Raw genomic sequence first — 23,537 nt, forward strand, 5'->3', positions numbered from 1 at the left:
TCCACGTTCCAGCCAGGATTCTGCCTGGCACATTCTTATTGTGAGGAGAGTACTAACCATTACACAACTGTGGGGCTCTGTTTTATATGGGATAGATGTCTAACCTCAGGAAAAGGTAGACCATCTTGTGTGTTCTTGATTCATCCTTTAGTTAACTCATCAAAATCACAAACTGGAAAATTACAAGAACTTTTCAAAACTTCCCTAATGCTGATGCATTTAGTATATAAGCCAAAGCTTCAGAAGAGAAGTTCAGAGGTTGTGTCCAACTGCTTTGTCATCATTAATTAAGTGAGGTGATATATGCATGCCTGTTAGGAAATGTAATGCCATTGTGAACAACGGGGAAGGAGTGGATTGTCTGCAGAATTTAGCATTTATGGAAAAAACACAGCCAAACATTTATTATGGCACGGCATTTTTCAATGACTTGACCTATTAGGCTTGACATTAGAAGAACCATACATTTGTTTCAAAACAACTTAAAACATGCATCAACACTCATGACGTGTGCACCATAGCAGTTGATCAGTAAGTTGAACTCATGACAATGATGTATTCAAAGGAAATAAGTTTTACTGGTAGATGTCACTGAATAAAAAGTCAAGATTGAATACAGACATTTCTCATGAATGGTATTCTTACGTCTTAAACCTTGATGTGCTTTTTTTACGAGTGCAAATCCTTCCATGAACTCTATGCAGAGTATGCCTTGGTGCAATCCACAAATTTTTAGACTGAGACCTCAACTTAGCACGGCCACTGCTTCTTCTCCTGTCCTCCTAAATTTATAGAGCCGCGAGGCCCATCAACCTTTATTAGCTAATAATGTGGTTAGGGCCATTAAACATGGTCGAGACTCCCCCACAGCAACACTTAACAGTCTCAGTGGGGTACTACTGGAGGACTGAAGTAACAGAACTGCTGTGTGACAATCCCCTTGTACTGACATGTCTGAGGAGACTTCTAATTTGACAGTGCTACGACCAGTATAGCACCCCCAGAAGGTGATCAGTTTGTCACTTAAATCCAGCCAGAAAAATGCTAAAATAATTAATAAAAGAGGAGTAATGTTGGACTTTTCTTGTTTTTGTGTGTCATTTGTTGGGGGTTTGTTTTTTGTTTGTTTTCTCATGATGTTCCAAAAAAAAAAAATGCAAGAGTTTGATTTTTATCAGTGACTGTGTGCAACTACTAAAAATCCAAACTCCCATAAATAATTTCTATGCACATAGTGGAGGGCCCTTAGGGTTTCCCAAAGATGTCTAGACCTCCATTTGAGAATGAGTGTTTCCTATGTTCTTTGTGCTAAAATGTACTTGTCAAAATAGATAGTAAATGCGTCCTATAGAGAGTGGACTGTAGATGATTTAAAGTTCCTGCAGGCAGTCTTTAGATTGCCACGCTAAAATAAGGACACAATGGAGTCTGGTTGCTCCCAGGACTGTGGGGGTTGTTTTTGTTGTGTTGTGCTCAGGCCAAAGTCTTGGAGAATGGTTAGAGGATATCTGCTGTAGATCAAAGACAGAATATAATGAAGGGGGGGTCCTAACAGTTGATAAAGGGGTGGCAGAAAGGACTGTACAGTGTGTGCTCTCATGAATCACAAGACTGGAAAGGGATTGTGGCTTTAGCAATTAAACCATTCTTTGATACTATTGGGATGTGTTTGTTCCAAGTCTTTCAAGAAAATTGATTATAAAAGTTATTCTGGTTGATTCTTTGAAACTGTTCTGGCAGTCACCATTGGAACACACATTGGGCCCATTCAGACCTGTTATTTGCATGCATTTCTGCTGATCCTATCGCATGCGGCGAGCCCTGACGCAGACTGTTTACACTTGTCCGTATCATGCATTTCGGGCTGAGCACATGAGATCAGATTGTGTTACTACCTCTACATCACTTGGCCCTATGTGCAGCTATCAGTTAAGTTATGCGGCTGCAATGGACAGATCCACTGCCCGGGCGGCTATAAGGCAGTATGGCTCTGCAGATCCCTGGGCATGGACATCCATGTTCTTTTCCATAGTTCTTTTAAAGGTTGAAAGGGCTGTATAGCTCAGACCACTGCATTCTCTTAAATAAAAACATGGCCCACACTGATGACGTTTACATTTTCAGTATTTTCCTGAAAGGCCACAACCCGTGACCCATGCTGTTCACACTACAAAGCCTACGAGGTCACCTCGTGAATTGATTTGAATGAAAAGGGCTTTGGTTCCTATTCAGAATTGTCTTTACAGCTCGGAAGTACAGATACTGGTCAAAAAGATACGTGAGTTGTCTCCAATTTTTTTTCACACAACTAACCTGTCTTTGCTCCAAACATCACTAGTGACACTGAAGTAAAAAGGCTGCAGAGTCTCACAGGAAGCATGTCCCCATCACATCATGTCACAGAATCATTGCAAACTTTCACTCGAGTGCAAGAATCTCCTCAACTAGAAAACTTTACAATGCCGTTGGGATTTGGGTCTCAGGCCTGATTAGGGAGCTAACCACGGGCTACATGAATCAAGGACTATATTTTACTCCACCACACTCCTCCTACACAGCAGCTCATAGTTGAGGAGCATGGGGAAGTGATTACTCTCGGATTAAGACTTGCCTCACCGCAGATATGTGCAGCATAATTAAATAATGGCTGCCTCACCCGTACAGTCCCAATGCAGTGGGGCCTCCCAGCCTCGTCAGTTCGGCACAATATTAACCATGACACAGGCGTAACCAGGCCAGTAATTAATGCACTGAATCAATTACAAATTAGTCAATTTGGAGAATTCCCCACAGGAGTCCACTCATTACCAGAGCTCTGATGGAGTCGCAAGTTCTCCTCATGGGAAGGGGTGTCACTTCACTCTTCTCTTCTTCTATCTGTCTTTATCTCTTTTCTCAAGGTAGGATTCAGAAGACAAATGGAGGATGAAATTGATGCTGCCTGCTACTTGGAAGTGCTTTGCAAATTAAAATAGCAGCTATACAAAACTGGGTAATAGGTATTATCCAACTAGTGGTGCTTGTAAGCTTTTCAAAGTTAGTAGAAACACATTTAAACTAAGCTAATTACTAGTTGACGTGTTTACTGCTAACGTGCTACTTAAACCTAGTGTTACGCAGATCACTGAAGTAGCCATGAAAGCCATTTAACTGATGAACTATTGATCTTAATCGTTTTGTTTTGTACTCTTCAACTTTTACTGCAGGAGGTGGTCATAAGGAACTGCATTTGATGCTAACTGCTACTCTCCAATCATTACAGATTAACAGTGCAGAGGACAAATTGCATGGATTATATTGGGTTCACCTTACTTAACTGGTGTTGAAGGAAGGTGTTATGGTGAAGGATATGGCTCTCACTTCTCACTTTATATTAATGGTTCTCCTGGCATACCATAAGGTGTGCACGATACAATTCATTTCCCTGCCAAAGGAAAGAGTCAGCCTTAATGATAGAGAGCTTTCTAGCTCAATTCAGGAGCTGTCATGTGGGTGAAATGGGAAAGTGCATCCAGTGTGTGTGTGTGTGTGTGTGTGTGTGTGTGTGTGTGTGTGTGTGTGTGTGTGTGTGTGTGTGTGTGTGTGTGTGTGTGTGTGTGTGTGTGTGTGTGTGTGTGTGTGTGTGTGTGTGTGTGTGTGTGTGTGTGTGTGTGTGTGTAGCGGGCTGAGTAGGTGTGGTTAATATTTTTTTTCTGCCCACAAGCGATTTGAAAAGCAAGGTTCCTTCAGTACACCAAGCCGAGGAAAGAATTCAGGATATTATACCAATAATTTGATATAGCTACACCATTCAATATTTTTGAAAGAATTCATAATTTTGCATAAAATGTCTATTACAAAGCACACAACATATTTAAGTGGAAGGTGTAAAATATGGAAACTGTTAACCACAATCTCCACAGCTGAAGCAGAGGTGTCACGTTCATCATAATGTCAGGAAAAGAAATAATTGAAATTTAAAACTCACATGTATAGAATCGGTATAGGCATAGCTCAAAAAGGATATGCAGAATGCAAAATGGTCACCTGAGACATCTCCAACCCTGCAAGATGAGGAACTAGGTGATGTTTCATAAGGATACAGTTCTGGTCTAAAATCCTGACTCCTGCATCCTACTTGTGGTGCAACATACCCTCTCATGCTTGTATTCTTTGATGAAACATTAAGAGGGACCTACCCCAGGATAAAAATGTAGTTGTCTTTACTTGACAAGAATGAAAATCATGAATATCTAGTGCGGTGGTGTTAACACAAACCAAAGGTAGCTCAGACATGCTGTAATGATGAGGTAGATACTGCTTGCTTTCAACAACGGTAATCCTCGCAAACCTTTGAAGGGTTATAGACTCGAGGTCAAAGCACTATTGATGCATTTCTATAGTTGGCTGTACTGGCAAAGATATCTGTATATTTCAAGGGAAGTATCAGGAGAGCAATAATTAAACTACCGATTTATAGAGGAGTCCTTATGCGTCAGTGGCTGATGTGTCCTGGCAAAAGTGAGCTTTTTCCCGTAATTATTGTTGGTCCCATGAATATTGTAAACGTGAGTCACAATTTAATAGTTGTTTTTTTTTCCAAACCTAGTTGAATTTCCAAGACAGCGATTGGATCTGTTGGTAAATGACAAAACGCGACATTGTGAGTCAAAATGCAGAAGAAGTCATTTGTTCCATTCCTCCATTTGAAAAAGTAATTTTCACATTTGACTTCTTCTCGCTCTTAATTGATACAATCTGCACTAAATGTTCAACTCCCTGATGATTTATTTCTCTAAAAGACATAATCCAATTACCTGGTGCTTAGATTTTAATTTTTAAATGTGTTTTTATCTTTTTTTTTAATTCAGTCTTGTATCAGTCGTAGGCCTGGCGCAGCTGTCTTAAAACATTTTCTTTTTCAATAGCTCAGTTTAATTTGAACTCAACAACATTATTTGCTTGCAAATCTTGTTTGCATAAACACTATAAAGAGGATTGAAGGATGACAGAATGGTGCCTAATCAACTTGTACAGTATGGGTCATGGATTTATGAACACTCTGACAGTTAAAATACTCCTTAATTTAGTCAGCTTAAATATATTATCACCCACGAACAGAAACCTTCACAAGATGCTTGTTCAATGGACTAACTGAAATAGTTCAATTCATTTTATATTGTGAGCGTCCATGTACATCAACAAACATGATTACACAATATCTAGAGACAACCTGCAAAAATATGAGTGATGCTTAACTGACACACTCACTGTGTTGCAAATTTGATTTATGTTGTACTGAAATGTTTTGCTCACGTGAACAAAGTCATACAAAACCAACTCACTTCCTCTGTAAGGTTCTGAGCATGTGAGATTAGGACTGATAACAAATGTGAGCATCTATCTTCAACATCACTTTCACATATTTTTGATGCCCAAAAATGACTTAATTGGCAATCATAGTTAAAGTAAGTCAACTACTTAACTTAAAAAAAAATACACATTCATCGTGCTATTATCTACATTTAGTTTGTGCATTTCTGAGAAACAAGTATTTATTATTGTTTATTCACATAACTAATAATTTTTATTTTATTTAATCATTATTAACACTATTACATTATTAACACACAAAAAAAAGCTTGGTAAATAAACTGCATTACATCATACTTGAGGACTTTCTGTGCTCAAAACTACATGGTTATTTTTGTTTTTTTCGTCAGTGTAACACCATTCAAAAATCTGAAGAGTGTGGCAGAGGGAGTAAAATGGATTTATTCAGCAGAAAAAAGAAAGTGAATGGCATGTACAAAGATTTATTCCTTAATGTTGAGTTTAGTCATGCTCTTTACTGACTTGATACTGAGGGAGAGGTGTTGGATGAGCTTATGGAGGTCATGGATGAGAAAATAAAGGTGACTGACATATTCACAGACAGATCAGCCATATATCAGCTTCATCACACATCCTACTCCAGACTCCCAAAGGAGGAATTACAGATAACATTTGTTACACATAATATAGTCTCTATTTTTCAGTTATCTTAGTAAAGGCATCACAAGCCATTCTTGACAATGTTGTCAACACAACGATACTCAACATTGTAACATTTTACAATACATGCAACACGCATCTTAATGTTACAGTATGTTTGTTTTTCAAATAATTGTAAAATAATATTCAGAGTGTTGCAGAGAAAGCTATTACATGTTGTGACTTCTCCAGATAGCCAGAGCAAAGTGCTGCAGTCCTGTTCTTTATCTCAATATAGTGCATTGAGTAAGTCAACCACAGTTTAAGAGCAGATTTTCTACAAGAAAAGCAATGATTTCAACCAGCCCTGGAACTCCGTGTGACCACTAAAGACAAACAGCTAAAATGTTGACTAACAGTGACACACTACTGTCATTCTGTGCACAAATGTGTTATCACTTCAGTCTAAGTCATCATACCTTTAATTTTGCACTTTTAGGTCGGTGTCAAGTTTTTTTTCTTAAATATGTAAAATAGCTTAATAGTCTTTAGAAATTGTTAGTCAAGAAAATTTAGACATGACTTTGGGATCTATCGTAGAGTAAGAATAGATGAGTTTGCCAGAGCTATGACACTGTGTCATCCACGCCCCCAAAAATAGTGCTAACCCTGCCAAGGTAAACGCTTGACTGGGCCATTTGTATCTCTCAACAACATAAAAGCAGCAGATACTCAGAGTGCAGACAGTATCAATGCTGGATTGGGAAAATGTACACAAGCAATCAATTGGAAAGACACTGTTAAAGTAGCTACTATATGAAATTAACAAGGTCTTTAGTTCAGATTTAGTGTTGGTCAGCAAGACTTCTCTTGGCAAGGCTGTGCCAGGCCTGAATACTGGTCTGACTGCATCTTAAAATCATTCTCCTAAAGGGGGAAACCACTCTGGTTTGTTTGTATTTGTTCATTACCAGTGTGATGTGAGACCCCGCAATGCTGCAATGACAGCACTTATAGAAAATAGTGCCAAGCAAGAATATGTCGGAGTTTATAAACATAGAGGAGCAAGGAAATTAGTGAATGCATCTTTGAAAAGGAAAATGATGAAGTGGGGAAAATATGTCTGACTTGTGTTAATAGTTTTTCCAAAAGGCTGTTAGCATTTGGACATTGTTGTTTATGTTTGCAACAGCAATTTTTAATACAATAACTTGCTCAGCTGTTACTATGAACTGACATGCCCCCCAGACTCGTACACCAAAAAGCTTTTTTAGTAAATGTTCCAGCTGCACAACAGCACATTTATCCTCTCAGTGAATACTAAAGGGACTGTCAAATCCCTGCTGGACACCAAGCGAAAAACAACTTTTCCATGAAGCAACTATCCATCTTTACTTTTAGTTTGTCGAGCGCAGTGTATATTGCGAAGACTATATAATTGGTTAACGTGCCCTTCTGAGATCTGGACTTCCTGGGATAGATGTGTCAAACACAGTTTGGTTCAAGGGCCACATACAGCCTAATTGCATATTGCGTCGGCCAAATAAAATAGTGCTATAATAACCTTTAAATTTAAACTTAAAATGTTTTCTTAGTTTTGATGCAGAGTATATGTGATAAAAATGCCTAAATGTTTGCAAAACCAATCATCTATAACTGTTGCCTCATGCATTTTCTTTCTTTATTTTTTTTTTTACAAATTCACCCTGACAGCGTGGCTTTGGGTCAAATGATAGTTTAGGAGTAACAAAGTAGCCAGCTTTCATGGCAGCATTACCAATATCTCAGCTCAGTTCTCATGTTGTGTTGTGTTTGCTGTTCTTGAAAGATTAGTCTCTTTACAATTTGCTTGGTGGTTTGGTGGACTAAATTGGACCCTCTTGTCGGCCAGTTTTGGCCCATAGGCCTTGTGTTTGACACCCCTGTCCGACAGCATCTGATGTTCTCTTTCTAGTGAAGAACCATCTCTTGATTGATTGATTGATTTTTATTTATTTTTTTCATCATCGTCCAATCATACAATATTCTCAATACTCAGCTTATTCTTTTCATATTCAACAATTGTTATATATTCTGTCAATGATGCATGCACCTTCCAGGGCCTTTTTGTCATCACGGATGACAAGTCGGCTGTCACCCTGTCACAACCAATGACACTCAAACATCAACTGAGCACTACGCATTGCCCCGGCGTACATCCTATGCACACTCTGAACAGGGACTTCTGAAAGTCGTCCTTTCTTTCTGATCTAATTAAGAAGTTTCAACCACTCTCAAACACAAGTCACACATGTAAACAAGTTGAATAATCCCTGGTCTATTGCAATATTCTTGTATGATACATTGCAAATTTGGTTGTGGTCTAGACATTTTAATGAAGTGAGATAGATTTTCTTGCTGACAGGGATATTACATTTTTATTTCCTTCATTGAAATCAAGTGTTCCTAAATATCAGCTGGCATTGACCCTAGTCTGTAGACATGAGGGAAGGACATGAAACAACAACAGAGGCATTTTCTATCTTTCATGTCACTTATTCCTTTTTGGTCTTTCAGTTGGTGAAACATGAAAAAAAAATACAAAATTCTAATCTCACATGCCTATCTCTTCATACAGCCACACAAACACATAACACATTCATGTTTGTTTCACCAGAGCATATACAAATGGTGTAAGAAATGGACCAGATAGTTTCTCTTAATCTTCAAAGGTGAGTCGTCGTTGACGATGGGACAGCATAACCATCTTGTTCAAGCAATAAAAAGGTACTTCAGTGGCACACACATAGACTCCGGTGTAATCCCTCTTTCTTGCTGACTTACACTAACATCAATGTAGTGTCACCTACAGTTGTTGGAAGTGCCTCATACTTGGATGTGTGCCACTCCAGAGGTCTCCCAGGCAGCAGGGTGGATTGAAGGTGGACACTTTGACAGTAAACCAAAGCATTGCAACACCAATGGAATCAAGTATAAAAAGCAGTAACATATTGTCTCAGGCAGTATTCTTCCTGTGAAATATTGCATTCACAGTGCATATATATTGATGCAATGCCATTACAATTGCCTTTGTAGAGCATGTGCATTATGCCCTCTCAGGGTGTGTTCTCACTTACTGTAGCACTTTTGTCTTTCCTCTGGTCAAAATGACCCACGGTCCATTTGCATAACTGTGTATGCCGCCATCTGCATTTTGGGAGCCAAACAAGTAGATCAAGCCCACTTGAGATCATACGGTGATGTTTTTCCATTAAAGTCCTATCGATAACCGAATGCAAAATAGACCAGAGAGCCATAAGTGAACCAGACAGGTGGTGGGACAAGCTTCAGAAGCACTGTATGCTTGCAGTTTTTCTAAACTGATACACATAATAGAGGTATAAACTTTTTGATGGCTGCCGATTAGTTCTTAGCAGGCAAAAAATCCTCTCAGCAATACAACACACAACATCACATTGGAAGTCGTGAATGTAGCATCAACCATCCGATGTGACTTCTGTAAACTGGTCTATGTAAGCACCCTCCTCAATTGGTTGACAATCATGTCAAAAGACAGATATTAATGTCCCAGTTGTAATGAGGCTTTTACTTTACACTTTTTCGTAGTATTTCCCGTACTTTGCTAGTGACATTGAGAATTGCCTGGGAAAACTCAGGAGGATTTTCTTACTTTCATCTGTGAACACTTTATCAGGATTGTGTGTCTGTTTACAGATGTGGGTGTGAGCTCAGGCAGAGGATTTAGAGAAGCGATATGGAAATGGGGGATGAAGACTAGGTGACGCAAACCTTAAGCCCCGACAGTGCACCCCTGTGTATCTGACTTCAATGACCGCAGCCCTTACGGAGCCCTAGCTCAATATGTATGGAAATGAGAGGCAATCATGCTAACGTGTGTTCAGTCTCTTCAAACATGCTAATGGTGTCCATTGCCCGCACCACAACATTTCACCCTTTAACAGACCCTTTGCTGTCCCTCTGTCTCTTCTGACCTGGAACAGGTGTGGTATTAATTATGCATAGACATTTACATATACCTACTCTAGTTCACTTGAGCTTCCCTGCTCTGTGCATAGCTTACTGTCCAAGATAGTTTTATTGCTCTCGCCTTTCTCTTTCCTCCCTTCACTGATTCTACCTCCAACCCCCCCCCCCCCCCCCCGCTTAGAAGTCAGGGATTGAAGGACTTGATTTCAAAACTGCGCACGTCTCAGTGACTCAAGTGAGGGGTTTGTTCCGCTGCCACACTTCCGTTCACAAATGCTTCAGCTTGGGGAGGAGGGAGAAATCCCTGTTAATCTAGTGAATCTGGCTCTCCCAGTCTCTTTTGTTCACTGTTGCCGGGACCCTGACACATTGATCTCCTGGGAGGCATGTGAGGTGTGGACTTGGATGCATTCAAGGGGAGGGGGCGACATGCTACGCGGTGCTGTAAAGGACTTTTATCTTTGACTGTATAAATAATATGATTTTCAAAAACTGGCAAGTTTCTTTCGGCGTGATGGTCACGGTTCATTAACAGTTTTGTACAAATCTTTCTAATGCTTGAAGGACAACATTTTTTAAGGATCGAAATAAATGCTAAACTGACATGGGAAATAAGCATAAGGACATGACTCTTCAGCTTTATGTTGTTCTGTAATCACATGTGCCTGACAAGAGCATGTAGCTACGTATATTTCGCAGGTAATTGAACATCCCTAAACACAGGACAGTGCAAAATACTGAACAATTTATTCCATTGGAATCTTTGTCATGATCTTGCATTATACCACTACATATTTTACTTGTGTTTGTCATTATTTAATATATATAAGAATATATTTCTGCTCTTTTCTATTTGAGCCTATGGTAAAGCTTGCTGTTATCAGGTGCCGGCTTCCCCGGAGAAGACTTGCTCTCAGTGCTCTTGGCCTGCACCAGTGGTATTTCCAAAGGGGTGCTTGTTTTGTTGATCTGCGTTTAATGAAAGTGACCACGCGTGGAGCAGATTTGGCCATTAGCTCAGCTAGAGCCTGTAATCACTACAAGTTGTTTTCCTTTTTTCATGCAGTTCATTATTGAACAAACAATCTGCGAGTGTGTGTAGCTGCCATCTTCTTCCTCGCTCATTTTATTTCCCTCTGCAAGGCTGCACTTTGGAAAGTATTGATTTGGTCCCTTGAAAATAACACACCAACAACTGTGTGAGTGCGGTAATAAATGTGCTCAGGAAAAAGAAAGGAAAAAAAAAACTGCTATAAAAGCACCCATGAAATGTGGACCCTGCAATGATTATTAGCTACTGTATATGTTCAGATATAGTAAGAAACCAACGATTGCTATTGCAGTTGTGTCGCACCTTCAGCTTTTTGGTAGAAGTACCTTGTAGTGGAGGAACATATGGCCAAAGTTGAGTCGCTGCACAACCACAGATTTGAGCTCAGTTGGTTGGTTAGCTCATTTGAAATGACCTTCAAACCCCAAGCAATGTCTCCATGAGTCATCTAAAAGACCTTGTGTTACTCTGTCCGCACTGACGGTAATACATATCCACGTTGCAAAAAAACCCCAGAACAAACATATTGCACATACCCACGATTGGCGCTGACAAATGTCCACTTCTACAACTAAAAACGCATCAACTTTTGAACCCTTGAAGTGAACATTGTCCTTGGGGATCCTCTAACTGCTAAAATGTTTTCATCATATTTTTTGTCCGGTTTTGAAACCGATAAATACTGATGTTAAAGTCCCTGTCACTCAGGCACATAAATACACAGAGACTCACCAGTATTCGGCCCGTCTGTTTCTATTAATGGTAATCATTCGGGTAATGATGACGGAGCTGTGGCTTACTTACTGGTGGCTGATGCCCATGGTCTCTGACAGCTGTCAGCCGCCATGACTACACTGCCAGAGCCCTCCTTAGGACTTATTTCAGCTCAGTACATCAGTTGTAGCAGCACTTCACGCACAGACTTGTTGATTAGCAGCATCATCGGTCCAGCGTGGAAAAGACTTCTCTGACCGCCGGTCTGCTAATGACAGCCACCATAATGGTGGATGGGAGAAAGAGGACACAGTCTGTCACTTTGATTCATGCAATAGCAGCTCCAACTGGGTGGCTCCTTGCCAAAGTCTCGACAGTCGTTATATCCCCTCCTAAATGACATTTAAAGTGTGAAGCAATAGCTGTCCTTGTGGCTCAGTCACCCCAGGCCAAGCCCCGGACGAGCACTGAACCCTGCGCCAAGTTTTGTGCTGAGGTCACAAACCCTGGAGCCGATTCTACTTGCTGAGATGTTTTAACTCTACTCAGTGGCATTACTGAATATGTGGAAAACGACCTTGAAGACACATGCCATCAATGACCTGATGGAGCCTTTTGACAATTCTTTCTTTCCCTCACCATAGTTTTGCTCCTCGATTGAATCATCTGACATTTCCTCTAATTAGCTTATTCCAGAGGCAGCTCCTTACATCTACACATTTTCAAGGTATAATCGAGTTGTATTTGTACCTGATGTGATTATATATCCAGACGTCGATACATCTTTTGGGAAGGAATACATGCCCACTTATGTTTTCAAATATGACTATCCTAAAATATGTTTGTTGTGTTTGTCACTGTGTGAAAGATATGTGAAAACGGGAGTGGGACATTTTCTAAGACATTAAACAAAGACATACAGAGACTTTTTTTTTTGTGCAAGACACAGGTACAAAGTGTTTTTATGAAATCACATTTTGTTTTATAACATTTCATGAACTTAAATAAACACCCCCTATCAGGGTCCTCTTAAGTATCTTGAGTGTCCCGAAAAGCGCTATATAAAATCTATGCGATATATTTATGTATATCATGCATTACTAGATATAATTCCATATGTATGTTACATACATACATACACACATGCATACATACATACATTACATATGTATGCAATTATGGGGAAAAAATGTGATTGTCCTGTTATGCACTACTTGTCTTTACTCATGGTCCTAATGAGATATATTTTTATATAAAATGTGCCTTTGTGAACTCAAGCTGCATCTCTTTTATATGAAGGATGGCAAATAATATTATAAATGGAATGGCATCATTATGAGAGGGCTTCCTGTGTCATCACAATCATTTTTCCAACTTCTTATTTTCATGGCTGGATGGTTCCACTGATCATTGAAAATCTCTACAATCCACACAATAATATGCGCTATGAATGCATGCCATACACATAGCAGAGCTATAGCTCAGTCGAGTAAACTACTTGAACACGTGTGCTTGGATCAGTTATAAATGAATTCAGTCACCTCCAAAATTAGGCTTGACACATTGTTTTTCAAGATAACATCACAAATGAGCTAATCAACTGTTTTAGTGTTCATTTGTGTGTCCTTTTCTTGAAGGGACTTTTATTTTACACACTTGACTTTGCCCAGATAAATCTTTCCATCTACTGGTTAATGAAGGTTGTGTATTTCCACAAATTTGGAGAAGCAATGCAAATCGCAGAAAAAGAGTTAAAATCATGTTTACATTCTGTATTACATTAACTTCTGCTCAGACTGCAGGGTTTGCAAAGGCATTTTACAAATCATGTCATCAGGGAGTAACATCGAGGAGAATGAGAAGTGTACAAACAAGTATTGTCCGTGTAAAAGTATCATTGCACGATGTCACTCTACAAGTTCTTGCTTGAAGTAAGGAGGCTGTAAAGGGTCCGTGTACCTTCCAGCCATTCGATTTTCGTTTTGATGTCGGAGAACGAAAAACCGGAAACCATCCGATTTTCGTTTTTCGATTTGATATTGGGAAACGAAAAACGGGAGATGGCTCATCTCCCGTTTTTCGTTTTTAAATTGAAAATAACATTTCTCTCAGAAAAACCTCTGATAGGGCCAAACCGACTGCACAGGTGTGCAGAGATTTCACCCGAAGTCATGCCGTTGGCGTGCATTTCCACGATGAGGTTGGCGCAACCATCCAAAGACATTTTAAGAAGTTTTAACAATTAAATTTATAGGAGAGTATGAGAAAGATGGTGGGTCAAAGTCAGACAGACTGAAGGGAGCAGCAACGCAATGTGCCTTTGTTTACTCTCCCATCAAGCGAAGAAGAGACTCGACTTCCGGTTTTCCGGCAACTCAAACTTGAAATAAAGAATTATGGTCGGATTTTATTTCCCGATTTTTGTTTCAGAAACGCATATCGGGAAACCATCCGATTTCCGTTTTTCAATTTTCAATTTAAAAATGATTATCGGATGGTTTCCGGTTTTTCGTTCTCTGACATCAAAACGAAAATCGAATGGCCGGAAGGTACACGGACCGTAAAGCTCTTAGCATGCTCAATGTGAGGGAAAACCAATTATAGCAGCATGCACCTTGTCAGCTTCAGCAAATACTAGTCTGCTATCCCTTCATAATGCAGTTCTATTAAAAACCTTTTTTTGTTAGCATATGTTGTGGTTCATCTTTGGCTAAACCTTGGAGTTTATGCACTGGGAAAAGTAGAAATATCTCCCTGTACCATCTATACCCAGCTGAGTCAATCATTTTTATAACCACCACAAGAAACAGTTTTATTTTTTACTACACTTATACTATTTTCTTTTACGTACAAATAACAGGTCTTGCTTCTTGGAGTATTTGATGATTTTGGAACACTATTGTGCACAGCTAAGACTTCTACTAAGAACCTCCCTCTGTGAATCTGCCCACAGTCTATCCGAGAAGTGACTGGTTATGTGCTGGTGGCTCTGAACCAGTTTGACTACCTGCCTTTGGAAAACCTGAGGATCATCAGAGGGACGAAGCTGTATGAGGACCACTACTCACTTGCAATCTTCCTCAACTACAGACGTGATGGAAACTTTGGACTGAGGAAGTTGGGTCTGAAAAATCTCACAGGCAAGTGTTTTGCTTATGTTCCAGTTATTCACATTGTAACTGTGCTGTTTCGTTGGTGTGGGTATCTGCCCGTGTAGTTTTCATGTTAAACATGTTGTTCAGAATAAGTCCAAAACATTGGTCCCAAACATTGTGGTCTATATAAAGAAAAACATCCAATGCAATGGAACAAGTGAGCACTCGGATGAAAGTAGAAAATTGCATAAATCTACTGAAAGAATCTTTTTTCCACTTTCAGCCAAAACTATAGTATTTATTGTATTGCATTTTCTCACGGTTGTTATTTAAATGGTCACAGTATTCACACACCAGGTCTGTGTTCCAGAAATAACAAAACCAAGTTGTTTTGCTAGAGTGAGTGTCTGTTCCCCCTCAATCACTAACCACTGCAAAGCACAGCTGACATTCCAGAGCTACCAAGAAGTCAGATTGAATGTTTACCTTTCAAACGACATCTCTTTATTTGAACCATGTCGGATTTCCACGATTTAGCCACTAATGGCATAAGATAAATTAGTAAGGGAAAGATCAAATTTAGACAAGTTGATTATGATATAATTTCCTTGCACTGTCACCAAGGTTAGTGAACTTCACCAGCAGATATCAGCACACTTCACAGTGATATTGATTTTAAAGTTGGACTTCCTTATACAGAGCCACTAAGTCTCAGACATAGAACAATACACTCATATATTTGACTCAAAAACGCGCTCAAACACCACAATTGCATTTTCTCACATTAAGTTACAGTTTTTAACTCAATGCTTGACTTTTTTGTCTTATACATTGAATATGATGATCCAACTATTAGCTAATGTTGAGGCAGAGTGTTTGATCCCTTAATGTATATTATACTCTTGGGAGCGTCTCTTTTAAAATTGAACGTAATTTCATATGCAATCCCTAAAATACTGTATTATTTTTTATGGTTTAATTATTCTTACCCATTTCATAGCTTTTCATTTGTCACAAAATCTATGATTTTTCCTCAATGCACTTAAAAAATTACTGTAGACCTGATATATTGTCAAAAGTGCAATTGTATTGCTGTGATTGTCCACACACATTGCTGGACAAGCTTTGGACTTGCTTTTTACTCATGGACTAACCATGACAAACATTTCCCTTGAGGATTTACTGGTCGCTGATCATAGATGTGTTCTTTTTTGGAATTTCCTGCATTCTGGATATGCAACCATGAACCACGTGTCTCAATCTTGGTGCATCATAAATTAACACTGCTGAAAAATTTACTGCTTTTTATCATGAACATGGCCTGTCATACTGTGATGATGTGCAAACGCTGGTGGAGCTTTCACAGCTCCTCTGTTCTCAACAGGGTTGCTCCCCTCAAACCTAAAGAAACATTCTTTACTAAAATCCTCGCCTTGGATTAATGAGTCAATTCACTGTCTCAGGCGTCAGTGTAGGAGGACAGAGCATTTATGGAAATCCACTGAACTACAGGTCCACCGGCTGCATCTTAAGGAATTATTACTAGAACTCAATGACATGATTTGAGTTGAAAGAACACCATATTTCACCATATTAATACCATAAATGCAATAGTGTCTCCTACCACTCCACAAGTTCCCGTTTCCTCTCACACTGAATGCAATAATATTTTGCCAATAAAGTCAGCGAAATCAGAGCCAAGATCTCCTAGTCATCTCCCCAGCTTTCTGCAGGGGCTCCCAACATCTCAATTTTACATTCTTTTACCCCTGTCTCATTAGAGGAAGTTACAGGTCTGATGACCAAAATGAAGCCTCCGTATGCCCCCTTTGATTTTCTCCCTCCATCTTTGGTTTCTTTTATCGTTTTTAAATCAATTAGTCCCACAATTGTTGATGTAATACATCTGTCCCTATCAACATGCACTGTCCCTACACTTTTTAAGTGTAGGGATATAGTTCATATGAACTATAGGCCTATTTCCAAAACTGCCCTTTGTCTCAAAAATTCATGAAAAGGTTGTAGCCACGCAGCCTACATCTGCTCTCGAAGCACATGCTATGTATGACCCATTCCAATCCAGTTTCCGTAAACTTCACTCCACAGAATCTGCTCTGACTAAAGTCACTAATGACCTTTTTATGGCAGCAGATGATGGGAAATGCTCCGTGTTGGTACTTCTGGACCTCAGCTCTGCTTTTAACGCTGTGGCTCTCACTCCTATAAAAAGCTTATCCTATTTTCTCAGAAAAAGTGGTTTAATAAAAGAGATTACAATTAAAACACAAAACTCCAAACAAAATAGAATTCCAATAATTTTTGTGTGTATATAAATTGAACAGTGTGTTTATCATTAGTTGTTTATAGGTTCCATCGCCTGAATGCCAAATGACGATACCTTTGCCTTTTCCTCTTCTCTGGAGAATCCCAAGCTTTGCTGTTATCACATTTAACCCTCTCACACTGAGGCATATGACGCTGACTCACAATGTTGTGAAAAGACTATCACTTGATGACTACACATCAATCACACCAAAAGCATTATCATTTGATTTACAACCCACTCAGCTGAAGACCTGAGTCTGTTTCCTCAGGAGCCTATTTATCAGCAATCACATTCAGTGTGTTCTCCATCTTCTAAGTATGAAAACAGTGTGTGGGTGGCTCTGCTTCTTCATGATCAGTGGATCCTTGTACTGCTTTTCCTTCAGGAGCCCTGACCCACAGGTCACTAGAAAACGGTGCTCTTGCCTCGTGGATAATGCTGTAGAGCGTTTCCACGACAGGGCTAAGTGTGGCATGCCAAGGGCAGTTTACTATGTGTCCAACACAAGTTCTGAGGTGTTATTTACTTGTTTTAAGGCTCATTCCAGCATTACGCAACTCAAGAAGGAGTGAAAATGGAGAGAGAAGCAGGTATAGCTTTATTTAAATGTCAGTCCACACCACTGTTGAATAGTTAACTATCATATCAACTATCTACTATATTTCTATAGTTTATATACTGTAAACTGTCATATATTTCACTGCTATAGAATAGATCATACAGTCACCAGACTTGGTTACTCTTTTTAAAGGGAAATCAATAATTTAAAGGAGGACAATTGCACATTTAAAGCAACATTTTTGATAGGTAACTAAACTTATGCTAATGTTTATTTGAGCATGAGGGATGGTGGTTTTATTAATTATTATATCTACTGGTAACTCATGCAGTCCTTCCTCTGTAGTGCAGAGAGACATTATATCTTACAACTAAAGTATGAATGAAAATTATACCTGTAACCATGGCAACTGTTCTAAATCTCATCTAAAAGATGGAGCAGCATCATTCCTAAAACACAAAAATGATACAGAACTTACAAACCTAGGCACACGTTAGAATAAAACTAATGACCCCCCCCCCCCTTGCAGAAAAGACTGGATTGTTGATAGGTTAACACCTCACCTCAGGTGCCAAAATTAACACTGGTTATGGCCCAAGAAGAACACACTGGCAAGGTCTTGTTTGTTTTTGTTTATTTATTTTTTCTGTTTCAGGGCTTTTTTTTTGTTATCTCTCACCCTCTGCACAATCAGGGTTCAAAATGTTCTCACATCCACATGGTATCTCTTATACAAAGTGAACCATGTGAAAATAGATATCAATGTTTTATCCATTAGCACAACATACTACATACTACTTTGGGGTACTGTGTTTTTTCAGATGTCTTTCACCTCTAATTCCAACTTGATGTTGAGCCGGAATCGGTATGAATTGGTTTGCAGCAAATGATGTCTTCAGACTAATATCGTGTATAAATCATTCAGTAATTGTATGGTGAATTATTTCAAGGAGATTATAAGGAAGTGTGATAATTGCATCACCTCATAGTAGATATTTGACATTTCTACATATGTTTTCTGAATGTGTTTGGATTTGTATGGAAGAGGTTTGGCACTGAGTCTTTCTCCAACGCTTTCAAACCCTTTTTTTTTTTAATAATTCAGTTCTCTCTCATTCTTCTCTTCAACTGTTCCTTCCTGGTGATTCCCTGGGGTCGAGGAGGGGGAGGGGGGGGGGGCAACAGCACAGCTATCAGTCTGCATGTGCAGCTACGGCATGTGCTTGTGTGTTACGCTCCATCTTTTCTTCTTTCTTGCATGTTGCGCCACACTTAGGGGATTGCATTTGTCCAGCACCACCAGCAGTTGTTTTGCCAAGCCAGTCCTTTTCATTGTGGTGCCAAGTTGAAGCCGGGGCTGAGGGAGCCAGTGCTGGACTCTGTGAGAAGTTGCTGTTTGATGTGCCATCCATGGCCTCAAGCCATGAAGTGCAGCGGAGTTACACACAACAGCCACTGTATCTGCTCTACTTCATAACTTCTGTTGTTTGTGTTTCACATTGGTATATTTTATTCCTGCTAACGAAATGAATATAAAACAATCCGCTCTGTTTAATTTGATATAAAATACCATTGTTACTCACAAATCTGTGCTTTCAATTTGGGTTATGTAGTTATTGCAATGTACAAACCAGACGTCCTCAGTTATGTCTTTGTTTTGTTGAAGTAGGACCTGACCCAGAGCTCCAGTCTAATTTATAAGCAGTCCAACTGCGTAAGGAAAAAGGTTTCTCTTCTATCTTGTGGGGTCTCAGCTCTATGTCTCAATATAAGTAAATAAATCTGTATTTTTCTGGTGTTTATTTCATATTATTATTACCTGGCATTGCTGCTAACAGTGGCATTATTCACACCACAGATATTTTAAATAAATCACCTTTTTGAGTCTATTTGTTGTATAACTGTGTATGATCAGATGGCTGATTTGACCTTGGGTCTGCTTTTACAGTGACAATTTCTTAAATTGCTTGAAACATGGAATTTCTACCACTCACTTAGATTCATACAATGGGTCATTACAGCCTTAAACACCCAGAGAGGACTTTGCCTAATCAAATCAGTCTGGGAGAATGCAAAGAATTGGGATCACTTCAAGATAATTGGGACTATGTACTTTTTTTTCTACTGCCTGTCCTGTATTTTAACTGTATTCAAAATAAAAATAGCAAAGTTTGTTCAAAGAAATATTTTATTCACAGATGTAATTCTACTTTTGATGTCTTGCTCACCACTACATACACTGATCAAGTTCGTACAAGGCTAGTGAGAATCATGTTCAAAAGTGTGACCCCATGAAAACCTTCTCACTAACTTATCTCTTCATCAGAAGAAACTTGTCTCGAAGAGTTTATCATATCACTGAATTTTCCACAGATAGTCCTGACAGTTTAACAAACTCTTGCCTGGGGAGAGAAGAAAATCACTTGTGTCCCAGTTTGTTCTGTTGCAGTTGTCATCATTCCACACTGTGCTTCTGAGGAAGGAAATAAGCCTGAACTATCGGGCTCTATCCAGTCATGTACATCAAGCAGCACAGATCAAACTCTTTCCTTACTGCGAGTGATCTAGAGAGTCCAAAGCAAGCTGTCTCATTCATTACGACGCCTTTGATGTCGCTGTCATATTAGTCTTGCGTTGCTCTGCTTGTCTCTCCCAGGAGAGGTGTCAAATGATCAATATAATCCATAAGCAACATATATAAGAGGATAAAACTTATTAACTACATAAGGGGCTAATCGAGAGAAGGCTTGGTGAAAGACCCCTTCAGTGCTGAAACCCACACACGCTTCTACTTGGGTCGAAATTGCCTTGGGATGAAATCAATTTGTCGGCAGTATATTGTAGCATTGGACTTATTGATTTTTCTGGTGCACTCTCTGCAAGCTGTGAATGGACTCTGTGGATTTGAGGGGACTGGAGGATGGGGTGGAGGAGGTCTCTGGCTGAGCGGGGATAGGACTCCCTCTGATGCACCTTTCAATCAAGCTTAGCTAAGTTATCCTCATGAATATGAAATATAAAGCACAGTCAAGCTGGGGAAAGTTGAGAGATGGCGTATGTGCACAAGAGTGTATAGAATAGAATAAGAAATATAAAAGCCACTCTTTGCTCAAGTGTGGAAAGTTTCCTTATGTTTATTTCGTGTCACTTTTTAGAAGAAAAATCTGCTTAAAAAGCAACAATTTCAAGACAAAAAGTTATTCCCTGAAACATCTGATGAGTGTACAAATATGTTTTCTGATGCTGCAGGAAGAAGGTTCAAATAAGTACTGCCTTGACTCTTTTTGCCTATATTCAAGTAAGATTAAGGTTAAACAGACATACCACCTCACATTTTCTAAGAGCCCAATATGTATTGTGTTGCCTACTGATCCACCATGTTTTCCTTTTTGCTTAGGCAAATGTTTTCAGTACTTTTTTTTTTTTTGGGGGGGGGGGGCATAGTCATATGAACCCTGGGCAGTCTCTGTGCTTTCACATGGTAATTACAGCCTGCTTGCCTGGCAAAATAATAACAGCCTCAATAAGGAGACCTACCCAGATGAGCTTTCTGATTTAACACATTTTACTGCCACCCCCTCCCATTCCCTCATTTCATCCCGTATTTATTTTTTTTTTTCAGATTTGTTTAGTGTTGTTGATTCATTTTTCTAACCACCCTACGCCTGCACTGCGTCTGTCCAAAATGAAGCATCCAATCTGAGCCCCCATCTGCTGAATGATCCACTCTCATCGCATGCATGTACACAAGGCTGTGTTTTACGCCAAGGCGTTATCCACTTCTTCATGGCCCATCTGCTCTCTCTTTATTTATCTCATTTTCTGTCTATCTTCCATCTCTTTATCCCTTTTTTTCTTTGGCTCTCTTTCTGCCATCATATTCCACTTGGCTGTCTTGATTTGTCACATTGATGCCTTTCACACCAACACATACAATGTCATGCTTGTAGCAGTCTGTACTGCATGTAAAACTCTTCTGGATGCTGGGATCTTCTTCACAGGCTGGGGCAGTGGCTCGATGATCATTTGCTGAACCTGCTCTGCTCAGGGTCTTGTGACAGCAGTACTGCTGTCACAAGGGAGGCAGAAAAATGATGGGATTGGGCAAGGTGAAAGGGACGATTAGAGTTGGTGTTTCTCCCAGACGAGACGCTGCTAAATGGACGGGCATGCAACTGCTGCCTCGTTCTGATCCTTTAGACTGCCATTCAACACCTAGCTACTAGGTGACGAGAGAGCAACTGCACCATACAAAACAGGCACGATCGGTTCAGTGCACATCACCAGAATTTAGTCGAGCCTTTTGCCTGGCAGCCTGCGGTCCGCAGGTCTCCTTCAATTGTGTGTCTAATTGATTACTTCCCATGCAATTACTCCCGTGTCAGACTCAATATTTCACTGCTCCAGGAAGGGGTAAGAGGGACTTCCTTTTGAAGGACGACATTCATATTGTCACATTTGTGAGCCTTTAATGTGTATCGGGTGGAAGCACAAGTTAAATTGAAGTGCAGAACGGGACATGAGTTGTAGTTGGTTTTAAGTGATTGCTGTGTTATGCCCCGTTTATGACATGGGCAGTGAGACTGTTGAAGCCAAGCACTTTTATTTTGGCTGAACACCTCCCAAAACTTTTACTTTTGTTTTTATTCAGTTTTTTGTTTTTTTTCCACAAATGTATATGCCAAAATGGGATTTTTTTTTCATAATCAATTACATCTTGGTAATTTCCCAATCTCATATAGTTCAGAAATGTTGAAATAGTAAACCCTAGCTGAAATATTACTTAAGCTTTCCCAAATGTACCTAATTTGCCAGACCTATTCTCCTATATTGCTCAGAGCTTGGCCTTAAACGTACACTGTTTTTTTATTGTTTAGTTATTTTTTACCTTCTCCGCTCTTTAATATTGCGATGCCTGAGATTTCATAAGAAGAAAATAACCACTCTATGAAATATTAATGGGGGACAATAGCACAACCTGCCATGAGACAGGAGAAATAATAATACAAAACAGATCTTTGCCAATTAAAAATGTGTGTATTTGTGTGCATCTTTATATGCATTTATGTCGCATATATTAAGTTAATGGATTGTGCCTGCAGCAAGTTTTTGCCTTATGTCAAAAAGGCCTCCATTCTCTCTTAAACCTTTAGACTTAAATGAGCAATAAGGCAACACAATATATTCATTTCATTTTTGCCAGATATGTTGGCAAAGTAGAGAACAAGCCAGAAAGGATGTTAATGCAAATAGTGAGGAATTATTGCAGTGCAGTTTTTTAGTTATAATAAAAGAACTGCAGGCCAATGCATAAATACATCAGTTGGGCATACGAGTATAGCATGTGTGCCTTTCCAATAAATAATTTACATTATGTAAGTCTGTGATTGCATCAGGGACCACTCTTGGTGGATCATCCTCCCAGATCTCTCATCAGCATATCCCAGCATGTCTCTCATCTACTTCTGTTTTTGTCAGCAGAAGAAAAAAAAAACCTTGTCTAAACACCACTACACACCCTTTATTGCCAATTTGCCTGCCTAACTAAATTTCTGTGGCCTGCTGGAAGTGAAAGTTGACTTTCACCTCATTAAAATTTTAAGTAGACATGGAAGGAATTTTAATTCCATTTAATAATCAAAATACTCTTCCATCTTTTTTCCAACATTTCCATCCCCCTTGGCAATGACTTTGGTCTGACATATATTATGATGTAGATACATATAAAACTGGTTCACAAACCAGTACAATGCTGATAATTTAGATACAATTCCATGCAAACGTATTGCTGCAATAACAAGCAACAATGAGGAACAACAGACATATATTGTATGCCTCGTAAAGTCTTAAAGT

General features: G+C 39.4%; 1 protein-coding gene across 1 annotated transcript in view; it reads left to right on the top strand.

Annotated features, from left to right (window-relative positions):
* erbb4b (erb-b2 receptor tyrosine kinase 4b) overlaps positions 1 to 23,537 on the top strand; it is a gene marked incomplete at both ends in the record, with an annotated part of 291,115 nt that overhangs the window by 149,892 nt on the left and 117,686 nt on the right. Inside the window, one exon of the mRNA XM_080497752.1 lies at positions 14,658 to 14,844. Coding sequence (XP_080353878.1) covers positions 14,658 to 14,844 — 187 coding nt within the window. The remainder of the gene's footprint in view (positions 1 to 14,657; positions 14,845 to 23,537) is intronic.

Source organism: Blennius ocellaris (genome assembly GCF_963422515.1).
Source record: "Blennius ocellaris genome assembly, chromosome: 6".
NCBI lineage: Eukaryota > Metazoa > Chordata > Actinopteri > Blenniiformes > Blenniidae > Blennius > Blennius ocellaris.